We start from the raw sequence: 20,657 nt of genomic DNA, 5'->3' as shown, positions 1-20,657 counted from the left end.
TCTCTGATTTACTGTCCCCTCACCTGTAAAATGGGCTTCCCAGGTGGCTGAGCAGGTAAAGAATCCATCTGCAATGCAGAAGACCCAGGTTCAATCCCTGGATCGGGCAGATTCCTCTGGAAAAGGAAATGGCAACCCACTCCAGGATTCTCGCCTGGGAATTCCCGTGGTCAGAGAAGCCTGGTGGGCTGCAGTCCATGGGGTCATAAAGAGTCAGACACAACGAAGCACCTAACACATATTGACAGGTGGATACTAGAAACCCACGTTTCTAGTATCAAACGTTTGGCAGCTACACAGGCCAAGTGTGAGAGAGCTGCAGTTTCTGCTGATATATGAGAGGGTTGCTGCTGCTGCTGCTAAGTCGCTTCAGTCGTGTCTGACTTTGTATGACCCCATAGACGGCAGCCCACCAGGCTCCTCCATCCCTGGGATTCTCCACAAGAATACTGGAGTGGGTTGCCAGTTCCTTCTCCAAAACATGCATGCATGCTAAGTCGCTTCAGTCCTGTCTGACTCTGTGCGACCCTATGGACAGCAGCCCACCAGGCTCCTCTGTCCATGGGATTCTCCAGGCAAGAGTCCTAGAGTGGATTGCCTTTTCCTTGGGAGAGTTACAGGGGCTCTAATTCCCGCTAATTCCATCAGGTTTGCGGTTCCTTTAAATTTAAATAAATATGGTTTTCAAAGACTGGAAAGGCCTGAGGATGTGGGGAAGGCAGGAACAATATTTTTCACTGTCTCTGTTTCGTGAAAGTAATGTTGCTTCTTCAAACCAACATCTGTCAGAATGATTCTCATCAGATTAAATAAATCCTCAACACCACTCTCACAGTTTATAGAATCTTGGAAATGTAGGTTATGCTTCACGTGGAACCCTAATGGAATTTAAACAAGTGTGTTTTTGCAAGCACAGCTTCGAGAGCACACGCTTTACTGGGGTTTGTGAATTTAAGCTACCATGTCTCAAGGAGTTTAGAGAGGGCTTTTCCTACAGGAAGGGAACAGACAATCTCTGACCAGTTTGAGATCCTATTAATTGAAGATGGAAAAGACCAAGTCTGATGGAAACCAGCACTGCACACACACTCTGCCAAACAGACGTGTGAAAACAGAGAGTGCCCTTAGATAAGACATGAGGGGCTAGCCTTCAGTCGGTCACCTTTGCACAGGCAGTTGCTATATGTCCTTATGGTCGGTTATGGCCTTTTCACTGTTTTAAAGGAGAGAGGACTTTGTTGGGGGCAGTGGATTTATGCTATAAAGATCTTGAATGATCAGTGCAGATGTTTATTATCCCCTGCCATGAGAAAGCTTATTCTTAAAATTAGTTGCTAAATCTAAGCACAATGAAATACCACTTCACACCCACTGGGCTGGCTTCTATCAAAAAATAAATAACAGAAAATAATTAGTGGTGAGGGGACTTCCCTGGTGGTCCAATGGCTAAGGCTCTGAGCTCCCAAAGCGGGAACCCAGGTTTGATCCCTGGTCAGAGATCTAACCAGTCAGTCCTAAAGAAAGTCAACCCTGAATATTCATTGGAAGGACTGGTGCTGAAGCTGAAGCTCCAGTGCTTTGGCCACCTAATGGGAAGAACTGACTCATTAGAAAAGACCCTGATGCTGGGAAAGATTGAAGGCGGAAGGAGAAGGGGACAACAGAGGATGAGATCATTGGATGGCATCACCAACTCTGGACATGAATTTGAGCAAGCTCCAGGAGATAGGGAAAAACAGTGAAGACTGGAGTGCTGCAGTCCAGGGGATTGCAGAGCATCAGACACGACTTAGTGACTGACCAACAACAGGGAACTAGATCCCAAGTGCTGCAACTGAAAGCTCGTGCATGCCACAGAGAAGATGGAGGATCCCAAGTGTTGCAGCTGAGACCCGCCCTCACCAAATGAATAAATAAATAAATAAATGTATGATTTTTTTTTAAGTGGTGAGTGTGTGGAGAAATTGAGCCCGTATGCATTGCTGGTGTGAATCTAAGATGTGGAAACGCTATGGAAAGTCATTCGGTGCTTCCTCTAAAATATTAGACTCTGGAGCATGGTTCTCAAGCTTCCAGTGGGAAACCCTTGGCCGTGAAATCCCTGGAGGCGGAGCTGGTGGTTGATTTGGAGCAGTCGAGGCAGGGTGTGCTTAGATTCCAGACAAATCCAAATATAATGACATCAGAGACTTGCACTTGGGCCAAACTTACTCATCCCTGGTTACCTATTGATCCCGTTCAGTTCAGTTCAGTTCAGTCGCTCAGTCATGTCCGACTCTCCGCGACCCCATGAATCACAGCACGCCAGGCCTCCCTGTCCATCACCAACTCCCGGAGTTCACTCAAACTCATGTTCACAGAGTCGGTGATGCCATCCAACCATCTCATTCTCGGTTGTCCCCTTCTCCTCCCACCCCCAACCTTTCCCAGCATCAGAGTCTTTTCCAGTGAGTCAACTCGTCGCATGAGGTGGCCAAAGTATTGCAGTTTCAGCTTTAGCATCAGTCCTTCCAATGAACACCCAGGATCGATCTCCCTTAGAATGGACTGGTTGGATCTCCTTGTGGTACAAGGGGCTCTCAAGAGTCTTCTCCAACACCACAGTTCAAAAGCATCAATTCTTTGGCGATCAGCTTTCTTCATAGTCCAACTCTCACATCCATACATGACCACGGGAAAAACCATAGCCTTGACTAGACGGACCTTTGTTGGCAAAGTAATGTCTCTGCTTTTTAATATATTATCAAGGTTGGTCATAACTTTCCTTCCAAGGAGTAAGCATCTTTTAATTTCATGGCTGTAATCAGCATCTGCAGCCAAGCCATATTTGAAAAAAAAAAAAAAAACCCAGTTAACCACACAACAAAAGCTAAATAAAACAAAACCAGTGTCATGTGGGGAACGTTTCTGTGCTGCTTAGTAAGACTTGAAGTTCTTAGTCTCATGGAGTAGCAGAAATTACTTGGGGGAATTTCAGGTGTTTTTGCTAAACTCTTTGGGATTAAAAGACGCTTGCTCCTTGGAAGAAAAGCTATGACCAATCTAGACAGCATATTAAAAAGCAGAGACATTACTTTGTGAACAAAGGTCTGTCTATTCAAAGCTATACAGTAGTCATGTATGGATGTGAGAGTTGGACTATAAAGAAAGTTGAGCATCGAAGAATTGATGCTTTTGAACTGTGGTGTTGGAGAAGACTCTTGAGAGTCCCTTGGTCATCAAGGAGATCCAACCAGTCCATCCTAAAGGAAATCAGTCCTGAATATTCATTGGAAGGACTGGTGCTGAAGCTGAAGCTCCAATACTTTGGTCACATGATGTGAAGAGTTGACTCATTTAAAAAGACCCTGATGCTGGGCAAGATTGCAGGCGGGAGGAGAAGGGGATGACAGAGGATGAGATGGCTGGATGGCATCACCAATTTGATGGACATGAGTTTGAGTGAACTCCGGGAGGTGGTGATGGACAGGGAGGCCTGGCGTGCTGCAGTCCATGGGCTTGCAAAGAGTCGAACACGACTGAGCGACTGAACTGAACTTGGGATGTAAACAGCGAACTTTCTGAATGCTGGGACTTTTGCCTGCAGCAAAAGAAAGCTAAAACGAGTGAGTTCCTTCCAGGGTGGAGCAGCAGAGCTGGTGGGAGGTGGACTCGGCAGCTCAGGGATGATGATTCCACTCTGTCTGCCCACAGGACCAGCCTTAAGCCAAGCCACCCGCTTCCAAGAGCTGCCCTCACCCCACTGTCCACCCTGACTGGCCGGCCTTGCGTTCACCTAATGGCTTCTGGGTCCCCTTATCTCCCATTGAGACATTTCAGAGGCATGCACACCTGTGTACTACCTGGAACTGTGTTCTGATGCTTCTAAATTATGACATGTGCAGTTATTTTTATAAAGGCATGTGTGTGAGTGCTAAGTAACCTCAATCATGTCCGACTCTTGCAACCCCATGGACAGTAGCCTGGTAGGCTCCTCTGTCCTTGGGATTCTCCAGGCAAGAATACTGGAGTGGGTTGCCATGCCCTCCTCCAGGGGATCTTTCCGACCCAGGGATTGAACCCATAGAAAAATTTATAATATCATAGAAGTATGCTCCCCAGACTACAGTCCATGGGGTCGCTGAGTCAGACACGACTGAACGACTTCACTTTCTCTTTTCACTTTCATGCATTGGAGAAGGAATTGGCAACCCACTCCAGTGTTCTTGCCTGGAGAATCCCAGGGACGGGGGAGCCTGGTGGGCTGCCATCTATGGAGTCGCACAGAGTCGGACACGACTGAAGCGACTTAGCAGCAGCAGCATGCTCACCAGATCAAACTACAAAACAAGGTGACTCTTTTGGTAAGAAGAAAATTTAATAAGGAAACAAGTGCATCTCTCTATCCACAGAAAGGAAGGCTGGAAGGACATCCCACATGTTAACAGTAGTTCTCTCCAGGTGGTAGAACAAGTGATTTTAATGTGCTTGGCTTGTTTCTTTTCAACAATGAACATGTACTGCTTTCATCCTAAATCCTGTTCCCTCAGTATTGGTGACAGGGTGGGTCAGCTCAGTATGATGAAAGAGGTTAAGAAATAGCAAGAGCTTCGGAAGGACCTTACTTTTTCTTTTTTTTTTTTCCTTTAATTTTTTGGCTACACCATGGGGCATGCAGGATCTTAGTTCCCTAAGACAGTGAAGTGAAAGAGTTAGTCTCTAAGTCTTGTCTGACTCTTCTGTGACACCCCTGGACTGTAGCCCACCAGGCTCCTCTGTCCATGGCATTTCTCAAGCAACAATCCTGGAGGGGGTCGCTGTGCCCTGCTCCCGGGGTCTTCCTGACTCAGGGATCGATCCCGAGTCTCCTGCATTGTGGGCAGATTCTTGACCATCTGAGCCACCCGGGAAGCCCCTCAGTTCCCTAGCGAGGGATCAAACCCATGCCACCTGCAGCAGAAGCATGGACCTTACGTTTTTAATACTTGGCATCCCAGAAAGGCCAAGAGCTTTGCATCGATCAGCTCTAAGAAATCTCACACCGTTAGAAGCTTCTGGAAGCCGAGGACTCTGGCAAGGGGCGCGCCTTGCAGCCCAGAGGACTGGAGGCTCCTTGCCTGGAGTCTCTTGTTCTCTTGTGACCCTGCCCCTTCCCTGCTACAGGGATCACCCAGGTCCACAGTCTGCTGAGACCAAAACCACCGGGCTTGCCCACGGTCAGCTGAAGGATTAACAAAAACAGAGAGTGCTGTTCAGCGACACGCCCTCTCTCTGCCACAGCCCTCTCCCTCTCTGCCTGAGCTCAGCCTCAGGAGGAAGGGGACCCCGGGTGTCCGGAGCATGGCGGTCAGCGGGTCCATGTGGTGAAATAACAGGAAGAGGCGTGCTCCCGCCGCCTTCCAGGGGCTCCGTGTTTGTCATGTGGTCCCCATTTGCGTCCCCTGCATGTTCCTCTCTGTGAGTCGTGGTGGTCCATGTCTTTTCCTTCTTGTCTTCCAGTCCACCCAAGCCGACCGTGTTTATCTCCGGAGTCATCGCCCGGGTAAGAGCCCTTTCGTCATTTCGGGGTCTCAGCACGCGATCTCCTGATTCCTCCTGTCCTTACTCCACCCTGCTCATCCACCCGGGAGCCGGCGGGTGGGGGGGCTCTTAATTGTCCCCCTGTACACAGAACGTGCTTCTGTGGTCAGGGACAGACGGAGGTGTGGCCAGGAAGAGCCCACAGCACCTGCCTGCCTCTCCTTCACCCTCTTCTGTCTTCTTTACCAGGGTCAGCAGACTATCCACAAGCCAAAGCGTTTCTGAGGGATCTGTGAGCTAACAATGTTTTTACATTTTTTAGTGGTTGAAGAAATTTGAAATAAGAATTACATGGCGATATCTGTGAAATGTTGGTCGCTAAGTCGGGTTCAACTCTTTTGTGACCCCATGGACTGTAGCCCACCAGGCTCCTCTGTCCATGGGATTCAAAACGACCACAAGAACTGCTCTAGCAGAAGAAAGCCACCCAACACCCAAGCTTAGTTCTGAGTGAGCATGTGGTACCTGACCCCTGGTGTGGGGGCAGAGATGGTGAGCTTTCTCACCTTCTGGAAGGTACATGGGTCTTTGTGCCCCTTTAAGCTCCCCCAAAAGCCCCAGGACCTCCCCACAGTCCTAGCAGATGGGTTTCCACCTTCCAGCAGGTTCTCCACTCCACCACCCACCCACTCGCACAGGCAAGCCAGAGAGTGCTGGGTTTGGGTCTTGCTCATGAACTTATTCAGGCTTCCCTGGTGGCTCAGACAGTAAAGAATCCACCTGCAATGCAGGAGACACGTGTTCGATCCCTGGGTCAGGAAGATCCCCTGGAGGAAGGAAATGGCTCCCCAGTATCCTTGCCTGGGAAATCCCATGGACGGAGGAGCCTGGTGGCTTACAGTCCCTGGGGTCACAGAGAGTCGGACCTGACTGAGCGACTGAGCAGACAGGTGTGCATGACCTCAGCCAGCGGCTCATGGCTGGTGAGCCAGTGCTGTCCGTGTCTTCCCGCAGGGCGACAAGGACTTCCCCCCGGCGGCCGCGCAGGTGGCCCACCAGAAGCCCCACGCCGCCATAGACAGGCACCCCTCGCCGAGGACCCAGCACATCCAGCAGCCTCGCAAGTGACCGGCGAGGACCCAGCGCCCTCCCCAGGCACGCCTCGGTTCCCCGACACTTGGTATTTCCTCTGGCGAAGAGAACTGGCATCTTCCTCAAAACACTGCCCCATTGGGAAATCTAAGACAAAGCAAAGCGCCCCATCTTTTGCCTTCAATTTCCAGCTCTAAAACTAGAATCAGACCCCCAAACCTCATTTCCAGAAGAGTCCTGGCTGGTGTCCCCCAAGGACCATCATGCCTCTCTCTGTGCCCCGAGCAGAACTTACCAAGACCTGAGTGAAGTGACATTGTTCCCAGTTTAGCTTCAGTTTTGGTTCATCAATTGCCCTGCCAGTGGTCTTAAAAATTAGCAGGCACAAATCTGGGAGGATTAGATTAAGGTCAGGGGAAAGCTCAATCATTGCATGCTTTTTAGTAATAGGACAATCAAATCTTAACACCTAGAGGGAAGAGAAAGAGATGAAGGCGTTAATTACAGAAAACCTGAGTAGGGAGGATACTGCAATAAACAACAGCATTGCTGAATTTCCCTCCCTTGTGTGACGAGGGATCAGAGCACAGGGCGACACCCAGCTCTCCCAGAAAAGCCAGAGAAGGGCCTACCGCTTTGAAGAGGCTCTTTCATTCCAGGAGTCATCTGGCTGAAAAATTTTTTCCCAAATGGAATACTTCCAGAATGAGATTTCTCAATGTGGGTCCCAAGTCCTGCATGGCCCCACCATCCACACAGGCTCGCCAGGAAATCAAGGCGAACCTTCATTTTTTCAGCGATCACCTCGAGAACCACTTTGGAGTTCTTGGAGTGATCCCTGACCAGGTGGAGGAACAGACACCTAGCTAATCCCGGAACGCTGGAGCAAAAGCACTGACCACAGGGAGAGACCGAAGGGATGAAAACCTGCCTTTGCTCCCTGAGGGAAAAGTAGAAGCATCACATCACCACTGGAGCTAGAAAAGCCTGTTTGTCAGTCAGTCGAAGTGTCAGAACAACCTCTGCCCTAGGGCACCGTTCACTGGCGCATCTCAGATTACCCTACGCTTTCTGCCAGGCTTCCTGCCCAGAGCTGCCCTAGACTGCTTACTGCCTCAGTGCAGTCGGGTGCCCTGCCTTTCTGAAAATCAGTTGTTCAAGTCTCCCGGAGCAAACGCTTTGGGCGCTGGTGTGGCCTGATTGTCCGGCTTGCCAGTGCAGTGTTTGTGGCAGGTCCGCAGTGAGGGCAGCAGGCACCCCACAGCCTTCCTGAAACTCTTTCCAACTCCACGTCCACAACTGATAAAGGTGACGCAGACCTAGCTTTTGCCCCTCTCCAAGGGAAAAGCCAGCCCTGCTTCACATCCTAAAGGCAACTTGGTTTCCCCTCTCACTGACTTCTGGAGCCAGGATCTCACCCTCAAGGCAGTGCGTAGTCATATCTCATATTTCTTAACCACTGAGATGTTCCTATAAACAGGCTGACTTTTGGAGCCACCTGGGTGTGTAGCCTCCTCCTGGCGACCTCCCGGAGCCGGCGTCTCTGAAGGATCCTGAGAGCAGGCGACACTGGGTCAGTCTGTGGACCGCTGCCCCCTCTGCTGCAGAGAGGAAGGCTCATCCTTGATACCTTGTAGTGCTGCAGCCAGGAGCGCCGTGCTGTGCATTTTTCTTGTCCTTTTAGCTACATCTGGCGTGTATCTGTGGGCTCCGGATCACTGAAAGCAAATTGTTCCCCTGAATGAATTTATCAATGGTTAACTTCAAGAATAATCATTCTAATAAAGCTCCTGCGTGGTTTGTTTTCTCTTACATCTCAGAGATTGTTCTTTCTCATCTCGCTAGGGTTGCCAGATGGTTTCAAAAGAAATACGAACATGCAAAAATAAGGAGTTATGTTCACAAATTGTTTCCCAGACACAAAGCCAAACTATTGGCACCTCGAGTCTAATCGCCTTCTTTGAAATGTCATAAAGTGGAAAAGCTTTAATACGGTGGATTAAAATGCACTCCTTGGGCCGAGCAGCTGGCCCTGTGCTCGGAAGGTCTTTTGGGAACAGACTTGTGAAGAATGATTAGTAGTAAGCCCAGGGGTGGCTGTGAGCAGCGTTTGACAGATAAGACATTCACCTAATTTATCCAAAGATCCCCTGGAACCCTTATGAGCAGGATGAGAAAATAATCCTAATTATTAGCTTCAAGATCCAGAGTCAGACTACAGACGTGAACTGGGAGGGACCCTGACCGGTTTTCACTCTAGAAGGACAGGGCAGCCCTGAGCCAGGGGAGGGCACGTATGCCCAGAGTCTGTGTCCCCAGCCCTGGTTTCCCCCCTCAGCCCCTGGTGTCACCTCTGGATGAGATGCTCCTGTTTGCATTCACGCCTCCACCCCCCTTTCTGAGTTGAGGACAGAATGAGGGTCTTTGCATTTAGTGTCACTGGGTAGAGAGTTGTTCTAGGTACATAACATTGACTTGCCAGGCCATGTAGCCTTTGAGAAATGTTTGTGTAGACATTTGTTGGGAGGTTACCAAACACTTCCTGTGACTCATTAGGGCCCAGACCCTCCACTTAGAGAATGCAGCCTACCTTCTTCCAAAGTCTGTATTATCTTTCAGAACGATCTGTGTTTAAGCAGACCTGAGAATGACAAGAGCCACAGGTCTTCCACCGTTTATTACACTCATGAGTACATCTAGTCACCATATGACTATGAAGGGCTTCCCTGGTGGCTCAGAGGGTAAAGAATCCTCCTGCAGTGCAGGAGACCCAGGCTCGATCTCTGGGTCGGGAAGGTCCCCTGGAGGAGGGTTAGGCAACCCACTCCAGTATTCTTGGGCTTCCCTGGTGGCTCAGATGGTAAAGAATCTGCCTGCAATGCAGGAGCTGCAGGAGACCCAGGTTCGATCCCTGAGTCAGGAAGATCCCCTGGAGGAAGGCATGGCCACCCACTCCAGTATTCTTGCCTGGAGAATCCCATGGGCAGAGGAGCCCAGCTGGCTACAGTTCATGGGGTCACAAAGAGTCGGACACGGCTGAGTGACCAAGACACACAAATAGAAATACCAAGCACACAACAAACATGGGGCAGAATTGCCCTCCAGGGCATTCCACATTGTCACAAGCGTCATTGTCACCTGCATTTGTTAGTTGCCAGCATGACAAAGTACCCCAGACTGGGTGGCTGAAAACAGTGGAGAATCCTGGAGCCTAGAGGTTTGCAGTCAAGGTGTCAACAGGGCCACCACCCCAGAAGCTGCAGGTGACTATCATCCTCAGCCTCGTCCACTTTCGGCGGCTGCTGGCAGTGCCTAGTGATCATTGCCTTGTGCAACACAAACACAGTCTCTGCTTCTGTTGTCACGTGAACACCTTCCCACGTGTCCGTTTCCAAACTTCTCTCTTCCTCTAAGGATGGCAGTCATCAGACCAGAGCCACCCCCATCCAGTGTGAAAAGTGGAAGCGTTAGTCAGTCGTGTCCTACTCTTTGCCACTCCATGGACTGTAGCCCGTCAGGCTCCTCTGTCCATGGGGTTCTCCAGGCAAGAATACTGGCGTGGGTTGCCAGGCCCTCCTCCAGGGGGTCTTCCCGATTCAGTGGTTGGACCCAGGTCTCCTGCATTCCAGGCAGATTCTTTACCATCTGAGCCACCAGGGAAGCCCACCTAGATGACCTCACCTCCACAAATCAGATCTGCAAGAAGCCTAATTCCAAATAAGGTCGTGTTCATGGACCCTGGGAATCAGGACCTGAACTATCTATCTTCTCGGGGGGACACTATTCAATTCAGGACCTGAACCACATGATGAAAAGCCAGAAACCCTGCTCCCAGCTCACACTGTTGGAATAGCTGTTCATTTGGTCAGTTGGTTTCCTGAGCTTTACTGTGAGAAACTTCTGCCCACCACAGATTTTGTTACCATGTTGCTGGTCACAGGGTGGCAAAGCCTGTGTGCAGGGTGCGAGGCGGGGGAGAGAGAGCAAGGCAGAAGTGCCAAGGGATGAGTGACCCAGGCCATGGGGGAGCCGTCCACCCCCAGCTCTAGTAGCTCCTGAGATCTCAGCACTCTGCTGCATGCATCCTCAGGTCAGAGTCACTATGTCCCAATAGCACATATCGTATCTTCTGTAAGAGTGCTCCACGGGTGGTGGTCAGCCCATTTCAGAGATGGGAAGACAGACTAAAGCTCAGTGCCCAGAGTCAAAAGCCACTGTTAGCCAAAACTGGTCCAGGGAAGATACACAAATGGCCAATAGGCACCCAAGAAATGCTCGAGATCATCAGTCACCAGAGAAATGCAAACTGAGACAGCGAGAGACCCGTTCACACCCACGGAGATGGCAGGGATCAAAAGTCCAAATAATAAGCCTTGATGAAGATGGGAAATCAGACCTGTGCACAGTGACTCATACAGAGAATGAAAAACGGTGCGGCCACTTAGGAAAACAGGCTGGCAGTCCCTCAAACAATTAAACAGAGTTACTGTGTGACCCAGCATGTCTATTCCTCGGTATATACCCCAAAGAAATGAAAACACATGTCTTCGCAAGAATTTGTACACAGATGTTTAGGGTAGCATTATACATAATAGCCAAAAGGTAGAAACAACCCAAATAGGTCCATCAACTGAGGAGTGAATACACAAAATGTTATATACACACATACACACACATGGAATATTACTCCATTGTAAATATCGTTCCACTATTTGGCCATGCAAACGAACGCAGTACTGATCTATGGGACAATATGAGTGAACCTTGAGAATATTATGCTCAGTGGAAGAAGTCAGTCACAAAAGACCATGTGTTACAGGAGTCCATTTACATGAAATGTCCAGAATAGGGAGATATCTAGAGACGGTGACTGCGCAGGGCTGGGGGCGGGGAGCAGGCAGGATACAGGGGGTAAGAGCTTAAGGAAACGGCTTCTTTTTGAGGTGATGGAAATGTTCTGAAATCAACTGAGGATGGACCTAGAGGCTGTCACACAGAGCGAGGTAAGTCAGAAAGAGAAAAATAGTGTACATTAATGCATATATGTGGAATCTAGAAAAATGGTATGAAAGTGAAGTCGCTCAGTTGTGTCCATCTCTTTGAGACCCTGTGGACGGTAGCCTAACCAGGCTCCTCTGTCCATGGGATTTTCTAGGCAAGAGTACTGGAGTGGGTTGCCATTTCCTTTTCCAGTGGATCTACCCAAAGCAGGGATCGAACCTGGGTCTCCTGCATTGTTCAGTTCAGTTCAGTCGCTCAGTCGTGTCCGACTCTTTGCGACCCCATGAATCACAGCACGCCAGGCCTCCCTGTCCATCACCAAATCCCGGAGTTCACTCAAACTCATGTCCATCGAGTCGGTGATGTCATCCAGCCATCTCATTCTCTGTCATCCCCTTCTCCTCCTGCCCCCAATCCTTCCCAGCATCAGACTCTTTTTCCAGTGAGTCAGCTCGTCGCATGAGGTGGCCAAAGTATTTGAGTTTCAGCTTTAGCATCAGTCCTTCCAATGAACACCCAGGGTTGATCTCCTTTAGAATGGACTGGTTGGATCTCCTGCAGTCCAAGGGACTCTCAAGAGTGTTCTCCAGCACCACAGTTCAAAAGCATCAATTCTTCGGCGATCAGCTTTCTTCACAGTCCAACTCTCACATCCATACATGACCACGGGAAAAACCATAGCCTTGACTAGACGGACCTTTGTTGGCAAAGTAATGTCTCTGCTTTTTAATATACTATCTAGGTTGGTCATAACTTTCCTTCCAAGGGGTAAGCGTCTTTTAATTTCATGGCTGCAATCAGCATCTGCAGTGATTTTGGAGCCCCAAAAAATAAAGTCTGACACTGTTTCCACTGTTACCCCATCTATTTCCCATGAAGTGATGGGACCAGATGCCATGATCTTTGTTTTCTGAATGTTGAGCTTTACTGTCTGAGCCACCAAGGAAGAAATAGGGTATAGATGATCTTATTTGCAAGACAGAAATATATAGACAGACAAATATATGGCCACCAAGGAGGGGAAAGGAGCTGGAGTAATTTGGAGATTGGCATGGACATGAATTCTGATACCGTGCAGAAAGCAAGTAACTAATGAGAACTTCATTGGAAGGCACAGGACTCTGCTCTGTGTGCGTCAGTCACTCAGTCCTGTCCAACTCACGACACCATGGAGACACCCTTCAGTCTTCTCTGTCCGCTCAGCGCTCTGCCGTGGCCTAGGTGGGAAGAAAATCCAAGAAAGAGGGGATGTGTGTTCAGGTGCGGCTGATTCACTTTTCTGTACAGTAGAAACTAACACAACATTGTAAGGCAACTATACTCCAGAAAAAATTTAAAAATAAAGTCAACTGAGAGAATGCTTGTGTGTGTCTGTGACTATGATAGACCCGTGGACTCTTACACTCCTTTCAGGATCCTTAAGGAAATTACCAGCCAGAGCAGACATACCAGTAATTGTAAGGTGATGAATAGGGGGTTTCCCTGGTGGCTCAGCTGGTAAGGAATCTGCCTGCAGTGCCGGAGACCTGGGTTTGATTCCTGGGTTGGGAAGATCCCCTGGAGAAGGGAAAGGCTACCCACTCCAGTATTCTGGCCTGGAGAATTCCATGGACTCTATTAATAGTCCATGGGGTCACAAACAGACACGACTGAGCGACTTTCACTTTCAATGAGGGGCTTGGGGAAAGGGTTAGGGTGGTGGGCTTTGCACTGGGGCAGGCTCACACCTGCCTGGTTCCAACCTGGCCCCTGTTGGGGTGAGAAGTTTCTCAATCAGCATCTCTGGATCTCAGTCCTTCACCTGTCTGATTGGGCCACTGTGTATGCAGAGTTTGGTAAAAGATGAAAATTGTGGGCATTAACCCCCTGCTTAATAGGGAAACCAATTTCAGTAGAACAGGGTTTCCAACATGGACAGCATGCTGGAACTGTGCAAGGCTGAGATTGTGGGTTAGCAGGGAGAGAAGACTCCAGAAGGAGATGGTTGGCTCAGTGCCACTCTAGACACTGCAGGAGCAGCAGCGAGGAACCAGGAGACAGGAGGCGCAGTGAGGGACCCGTGGAACAGGAATGGGCACCCTGGGGATCCCACGTGACCCCGAGGTCCACCAGGCTGCCTTCTGCCCCGGCTCCTGCATGCAGTGCCCGGGCTCTGTTGGGGCTCATGTCACCCAAGTACAAGGCTCAGCCCTTGAATGGTTTCAGCAAGAAATGTGCTTGTAACTTACAGGTGCTACTGGAGGGAGTCCAGCCCCGGGAGATGCTGCAGAGGAACACACCATCTTCCAGTGGCTCCAGCTTGCCCCGCTGCTGCCGCTGGAGCCTGAGGCCCACCCAGGGCACCAAGAAACAGACACCCTCGCACCAAGTTCCCACTGGTCCTCTGCTGCCTGGCCTGACCTGGGAAGACCAGTTTGCTTTTTGGCATGTGCCCTCCTAAAGGAATGAGAAGCCCTGGGACAGTTCCTGTCTGCGGCCAGAGAAAGGATCTTGGGTTGGTTCTCAGGTCTGTGGCATCGATGCCTGTCTGCTTCAGAGGACACTAAGCTGCATCCTCAAACCAGGGTCAGGGTCAGGGTCAGCACCGCTGACACAGTCTCAGAGGGGAGGTGTGCCCTCAGAGTCCATGTCCCTCCTCCCCAAGCTAGGCAGTTGGGTTTTCTTCTCTGGGCTCAGCTTCATCACCAGCAAGAGGAAGCCTCCAGAACATCCCCGATGGGGCTGTGTGAGCACGCCGTCTATGTTCATTTATCATCATTATTGTGGTGGTTGTTAATTCATGATGCAAGACCAGAGACATTGTGAGAGTCTGCCGAATTAAAGCCAATGCCAGGAGGGAGCTGAAGAGCAGGTGCGAAGGCAGCCGGGCTCTGAGATGAGTGTTCTGAACCTGCTCGGAGGTCACACTGCCGAATGCTGACTCAAGTGTGCACCAGGGCACACCAGCCTGGAACAGTCCTGCTCCCAGACCCAGTCATGGCTCTCCCACAAGCCGGCAGCCCGCGTGTGCTCAGGAGCAAGGCGGCAGGTATGACAGCCCATGCGGCGGGGAGGGAACACTGGGCTCAGGCACCCTGAGAAAGGGCAGGACTCAAGGGAGAGCCTGCAGGGTGGGAGATACCGCCAGACCCAAAGTGTTTTTTAATTAATGAATTCTTTTTTAAACATCTGCCTCCTACCTCAGCAGCCTGTGGGGTTCTTCTGCAATCCTGCAGCTTTTTCTAACTTCACAGCTGCTGTGCTGGTAAAATGCTTCCTTCTACAAACCCCAAAGTAAACTTTTCTTCCCCAAGAGTTGGCATCCTGCTGCCTCTGCAGTGTAAAATGAAAACAACAACAACAAAAAACAGGCATTTCATAACTCTCCCAGGAGATATCTATAGCCATATGCTCCTGAAGAACAGAGAGGGAGTGAGTGGGTGGTGGTGGTTAACCAGGAAGTTTTGAGTACTTGAAATATCCTCAATTGTTGTTAGCTGAGGTTCTCCAGGGAAACAGAGCCAGCAGAAGATAGGCGACAGACAGATGATGGACAGACGATCAACAGGAAGAACAGATACAAAAAGCATATGGAGGGTACATGGATAGAACAGATATGAAGAAATGGGTACATGACAGGTTGATAAATAGAACAGATACAAATATGTAGATGATGGAGGATATATAGAATAGACATGAAGAAATAGATGACAGATGGATGGATCCGTTCAGTCACTCAGTCGTGTCTGACTCTTTGCAACCCCATGGACTGCAGCACGATAAATGGATAGAAAAAGAGATTTAAGGAATTGGCTCGTGTGACTATGGAGGTCCATGCTCACTGAGTGCTCAGTCGTCTCCAACTCTTTGCAACCCGGTGGACTGTAGGCCACCAGGCTCCTCTGTCCATGGGATTCTCCAGGCAAGAATACTGGAGGGGGTTGCCATTTTCTTCTCCAGGGGATCTTCTCGACCCAGGGATTGAATGCATGTCTCCTGAATTGTCAGATGAATTCTTTACCACTGAGCCGCCTGGGAATTCCCGTGTGGAGGTTCATGAGTCCGAAATCTTCGGTGGGCTAGCAGGCTGGAGACCAAGAGAAGAGCCAACACAATTCAAGTCCAAAAGCATTCTGGTGGGAGAATTCTCTCTTCTCTGGGAAGGACAATCTTGAGTTCTATTCAAGCCCACACACATCATGAAAGGTAACCTGCTTCACTCAGGAGTCCACTGGTTTAAATGTGAATCTCAACCAAAACTACCCTCATAGGAACATTCAGCATAATATTTGACCAAATATCTCGGCATTGTGGCCCAGTCAAGTTGACACATAAAATAGGCCATCACAAGAGTTCATTATAGTTCATTTTTCTTGGAATTCTTGGAGCATCATGGATCTGTTTTTACTTCAACCATGGGCCATCCTCATGACCTATTTAACATTGAACTTGCTCTTCTGAACATTCTAAAATTCAATTAAGGGCATGCACGACAAGAGAAAATAAATTTTCCCTCATCTTCCGACTTATTCTTAAATATTATTATAAATCCAACTGCCATGCTTTAAAAAAAAATCCAATTTGTCACCTGGAAAAGACCCCACATGATCTGATATAATGACCTGTTATAGTCTGAAGAAGATTTAGGACTCTATCCAGAAGCCCCGAGTGAGCTTTTGGATTACATTTCAGCATTGTCATTCTGTGCTGGCGAGGGTGACCTAAAAGAGAGTTCAACATTTTGTAGCACAAAGACTCAGCTTCTGTGCAAATTAAACAGAAACCTGCTTGGGTCTTTCTTTGAACAGAGATGTATTGAAGGCTTTAGAGTCTTAGTAAGGATCTTCATTATCTCGAGGTCAGTGGTTTTCACAGAGGCAGTGGGCAGTGTCAGCTCCAGAGAACACTGGGTGGTGTCTAAGGACATATTTGGTTGTCACAACAGGGGACTGGAGAGGAAGCGGAGATGCTAGCAGCTGAATCTTGTAGGCAGAGGCCAGGGATGCTCATCAAAGTCCTTCCACATTAAGGACAGCCCCTGAAACAAAGTATCCAGACCAACCATCAGCAATGTGGAGGCTGGGGATCCCTGTTTGTTGTGCTCTTGCTGTTATTCAGTTGCTAAGTCATGTCCAACTCTTAGCAAGCAACCCCACGGACTGCAGCGCCAGACTTCCCTGTCCTTCACCGTATCCCGGAGTTCGCTCAGACTCACGTCCATGGAGTCGGTGATCTGTTCTTCAGTCAGGTCACTTCAGTCGTGTCCGACTCTTCGCGACCCCATGAATCACAGCACGCCAGGCCTCCCTGTCCATCACCAACTCCCGGAGTTCACTCAAACCCACCTCCATCGAGTCGGTGATGCCATCCAGCCATCTCATTCTCTGTCGTCCCCTTCTCCTCCCGCCCCCAACCTTTCCCAGCATCAGAGTCTTTTCCAGTGAGTCAACTCGTCGCATGAGGTGGCCAAAGTATTGCAGTTTCAGCTTTAGCATCAGTCCTTCCAATGAACACCCAGGATTGATCTCCTTCAGAATGGACTGGTTGGATCTCCTTGCAGTCCAAGGGGCTCTCAAGAGTCTTCTCCAACACCACAGTTCAAAAGCATCAATTCTTCGGCGATCAGCTTTCTTCACAGTCCAAGTAATACAATTAAACAATAAAAGGCAAATTCCCCTCATCCTGGAATCATGAGGGGAAAAAAAAAGTTACGTGTGTCAGAGACAGAGCAACGTTTTGTGGAAGCAGCTGAAGTAACTCAAGCTTGTATGCTTTTCAGTCCCTGGAGCAAAAGATATCAAATTGCTATGATGCATATTCACTCCTGGGTACAATGGAAAATTGTAGATAAAGCAAGCTTCTTCCTTGCTCGACAGTGTAATGGCTGTTTTCTCAGCCACCGATACAAAGAAGAGTGGAGATCACCGTCTCTGGTTGGCTTCCCCTGCACTCTCCCTCAGGACAGGTGGGACAAACGCTCAGGTTCTTGGCTCAGCTGATTTAACAGCCTCAAAAGGAGGTCTAGAAACTTCTCTCCAAACAACTGCAGCCTGTTTTCCAAAATCGAGCGTGCATGTCTCAAGCTGATTCACCTCAGAGCTGTCCGAACGAGCGGCGGAGGGGAAGCCGGAAGCGGAAGAGGAAACCGAGGCCTGCGTCGAGCCAGCGGCCAAGCCCGAGGTGCGGGAGGGGAGGCCCTCGTGGAGGCAAAGCTCGCCTTGGGCTCAGGCCTTTGTCCTCAACCCGTGTGCTCGTCTCCTAGCATAGTCCCCACCTCCACCCTCCGCGGCGCCTCCCACAGCCCTGTTTCTCTTACAGGAGGACTAAGGCTAGCTGTGCACTCTTGGGAGCGTGGCCACTTTTTCCCCTTAGAGCTGACGACGCCACCTAGATCCTAGACTAGGACTCCAGGCCATCTAGACCCTAGACCTGGAATGCTGCCAACCTGTCCCTCCTTCGGTTCTGAAAGCATTCAGCGACTTTGTTCTACTTTTAGTTGCACCATTTACCTAGAGGGCCAGATAGGGCACAAGGTATGTTAAAAAAAAAAAAAAGCCACTGCACGAGATGCAACAAAAGTATGCAAAAGGCACATCCTTTATCACCAAATTCCTTCCCTTGGTGCTAAGGATGCTGATGCTGTTGTATGTCAGTTGGCTAGAAACTCTCAGGTTCAGTCACTTCCAAAAAGCACTATTTGTCAGGGTGCCATCACTGCCCAGGAAGCCATGTGGAACCACACCAGTCACTCAGTGTAAATGAGCAGCACGTTCAGTTACAGGAGGATTCCTCCAAATGCCGGTCACCAAAATTCACAAGCACCCAATATATCACACTGGAACCGGAAAGGCTAATACACTGTTTGTGGTTCCCAGATCTTCTCAATCTACCTGCAGACTGGAAACCAGTGCACTGTGGGAAAACACCCATCCTCACCCGATGGGACCAGTGTGAGAAACCCACATCTGGACAAGTGCCACCTGTCAGCATGGACATAAGCGGGCAGATTTTAGGAGTAGAAAGGATTTCTGAATGAAAACAATAACCAAAAAAGAGGGGGAAAAACCCAAAAACAAAATCTAATAAACATATTCAGGTAACCATAGTCAGGTTTCCATAAAGCATAATAATAGAACCCCCTCAAATTACACAGAATGTCACATCATGTATATTTAACAAACTGTGGTGCTGGAGAAGACTCTTGAGAGTCCCTTGGACTTCAAGGAAATCCAACCAGTCCATTCTAAAGGAGATCAATCCTGGGTGTTCACTGGAAGGACTTATGCTAAAGCTGAAACTCCAGTACTTTGGCCACCTCATGCGACGAGTTGATTCACTGGAAAAGACTCTGATGCTGGGAGGGATTGGGGGCAGGAGGAGAAGGGGACGACAGAGAATGAGATGGCTGGATGGCATCACCGACTCGATGGACATGAGTTTGAGTGAACTCCGGGAGTTGGTGATGGACAGGGAGGCCTGGCGTGCTGTGATTCATGGGGTCGCAAAGAGTCGGACACGACTGAGCAACTGAACTGAACTGAACTGAGGCTGATTCTAAGCCCATCATGGTGTTAAAAAAAAACTTAAAAAGTCCCTCATGTCCTTTTGGTTTTGGTTTCACAGCTAAAGGTTTTTCTGGCTTAATACTTACCTTTTTTACCTTCATATGTTAAATTGGACTTCCCTGGTGGCTCAGATGGTAAAGCATCAGCCTACAATGCAAGAGACATGGGTTCAATCCCCAGGTCAGGAAAATCTCCTGGAGGAGGAAATGGCAACCCACTCCAGTATTCTTTCCTGGAAAATCCCATGGACAGAGGAGCCTGGTGGGCTATAGTCCATGGGGTCGCAAAGAGTCTGTTCGACTGAGTGACTTCACTTTCATTTTCATGTTAAATTATTTAATTATCCTCATAGAGGTTCTTAACATATCAAAAAGATCTCCAGAAAAAAAACTTTCCTAGGAAACAACAGCAAAATCAAAGATTTTTATTTTGCAGGCACAAAACTGCAATATCTAAGAATGAAAACTGGTTTTAGTTCAATAAACAAGTATTTTCTTCAAGGACAATTAGATGAACTGAACATTAGAAGGCGTGATAAATGGGTATTTATTAACACTTTGTTTAAACTATATAAGCTAAATCAAAGTTACTATTTTTCATAATCAGAAAAGCATCCAAATAGACAGATTACCCACAGGAAGAGATTCTGAGCCTAAATTAGTTATCACCATCATCACCATCACCACCGTTATTGTCCCTCTCTCCCCCTTAATAAACACTTACTATGTACCAGGTACACATAGCAACTCTGTTCGGTAGATGCTTTCATTATTGCTATTATGCAGATGAGGAAATTAAGACACGATGTGGCAAAATTTACTTAGTTTACATAACCAGTAAGTGGCAAAGCGAAGATCAATCTGATGCCAAGTTCTGTGCTCTTCACCACCAGTCTCTAAAGAGCAGAACACTCCACTGTCATTTCTACACAATCCATCCTCCACTATCTCATTGCCATCCCCACACTCTGACCAGCCAGTATGGCCCCCAGAGTTGGGGGAACAGTAAGTTCCTCTGCTTGTCAAACCCTGTTTGGCATCTCAGAGATGTTTACTCATGCTCTCAGGATGGGTAACCCTAGGAAAAGTTTGAAACCCATTCCTCCTGAAGGTCTTCTTTGGATCAGATTGTGAAAGGGAATAAATCTTGAAAGACTAGATCTCATTTTCACTGCATGGAAATCCAGTGCTAAATTCTCCCAGAGGCCTAAGGACAGACCTCCTAGCCAGGCTTCACACAGGCTCTGGGGAGAAAGGCATCACTTATCCTCAGGAACTATCCTTCTTCCTTTCCACCATCATTGGAAAGATGGTGACTCAGCCAGTATGGGACACCGTTCTGGGCACTACGGACATCTCAGCAATGAAGCCAAGCCCAGATCATAGAGTTCACTAGACCTCTTGAGAAACCTGTATGCAGGTCAAGAAGCAACAGTTAGAACTTCACACGGAACAACAAAATGGTTCAAAACTGGGAAAGGAGTACATCAGGCTGTGTATTTTCACCCTGCTTATTTAACTT

The 20,657-nt window shown here is 48.8% G+C and overlaps 1 protein-coding gene across 2 annotated transcripts in view; it reads left to right on the top strand.

The window, feature by feature from the left end:
• Positions 1-8,403, top strand: part of DAP (death associated protein) — a 67,484-nt gene extending 59,081 nt beyond the window's left edge. Inside the window, exons 3-5 of one of the 2 annotated variants that reach the window (XM_088827631.1) lie at positions 5,479-5,521; positions 6,514-6,654; positions 8,072-8,403. In XM_088827631.1, the coding sequence (XP_088683757.1) occupies positions 5,479-5,521; positions 6,514-6,627 (157 nt within the window). In that variant the 3' untranslated portion in view covers positions 6,628-6,654; positions 8,072-8,403. Of the gene's footprint in view, positions 1-5,478; positions 5,522-6,513 lie in introns of both variants that reach the window. The other variant, XM_055422259.2, reaches the window with a different exon arrangement.
• The last annotated feature ends 12,254 nt before the right edge of the window (positions 8,404-20,657 follow it).

This window comes from Moschus berezovskii, chromosome 18, assembly GCF_049115385.1.
Source record: "Moschus berezovskii isolate FMDL1 chromosome 18, NW_MosBer_1.0, whole genome shotgun sequence".
NCBI lineage: Eukaryota > Metazoa > Chordata > Mammalia > Artiodactyla > Moschidae > Moschus > Moschus berezovskii.
This window is presented reverse-complemented; position numbering and strand designations above follow the sequence as displayed.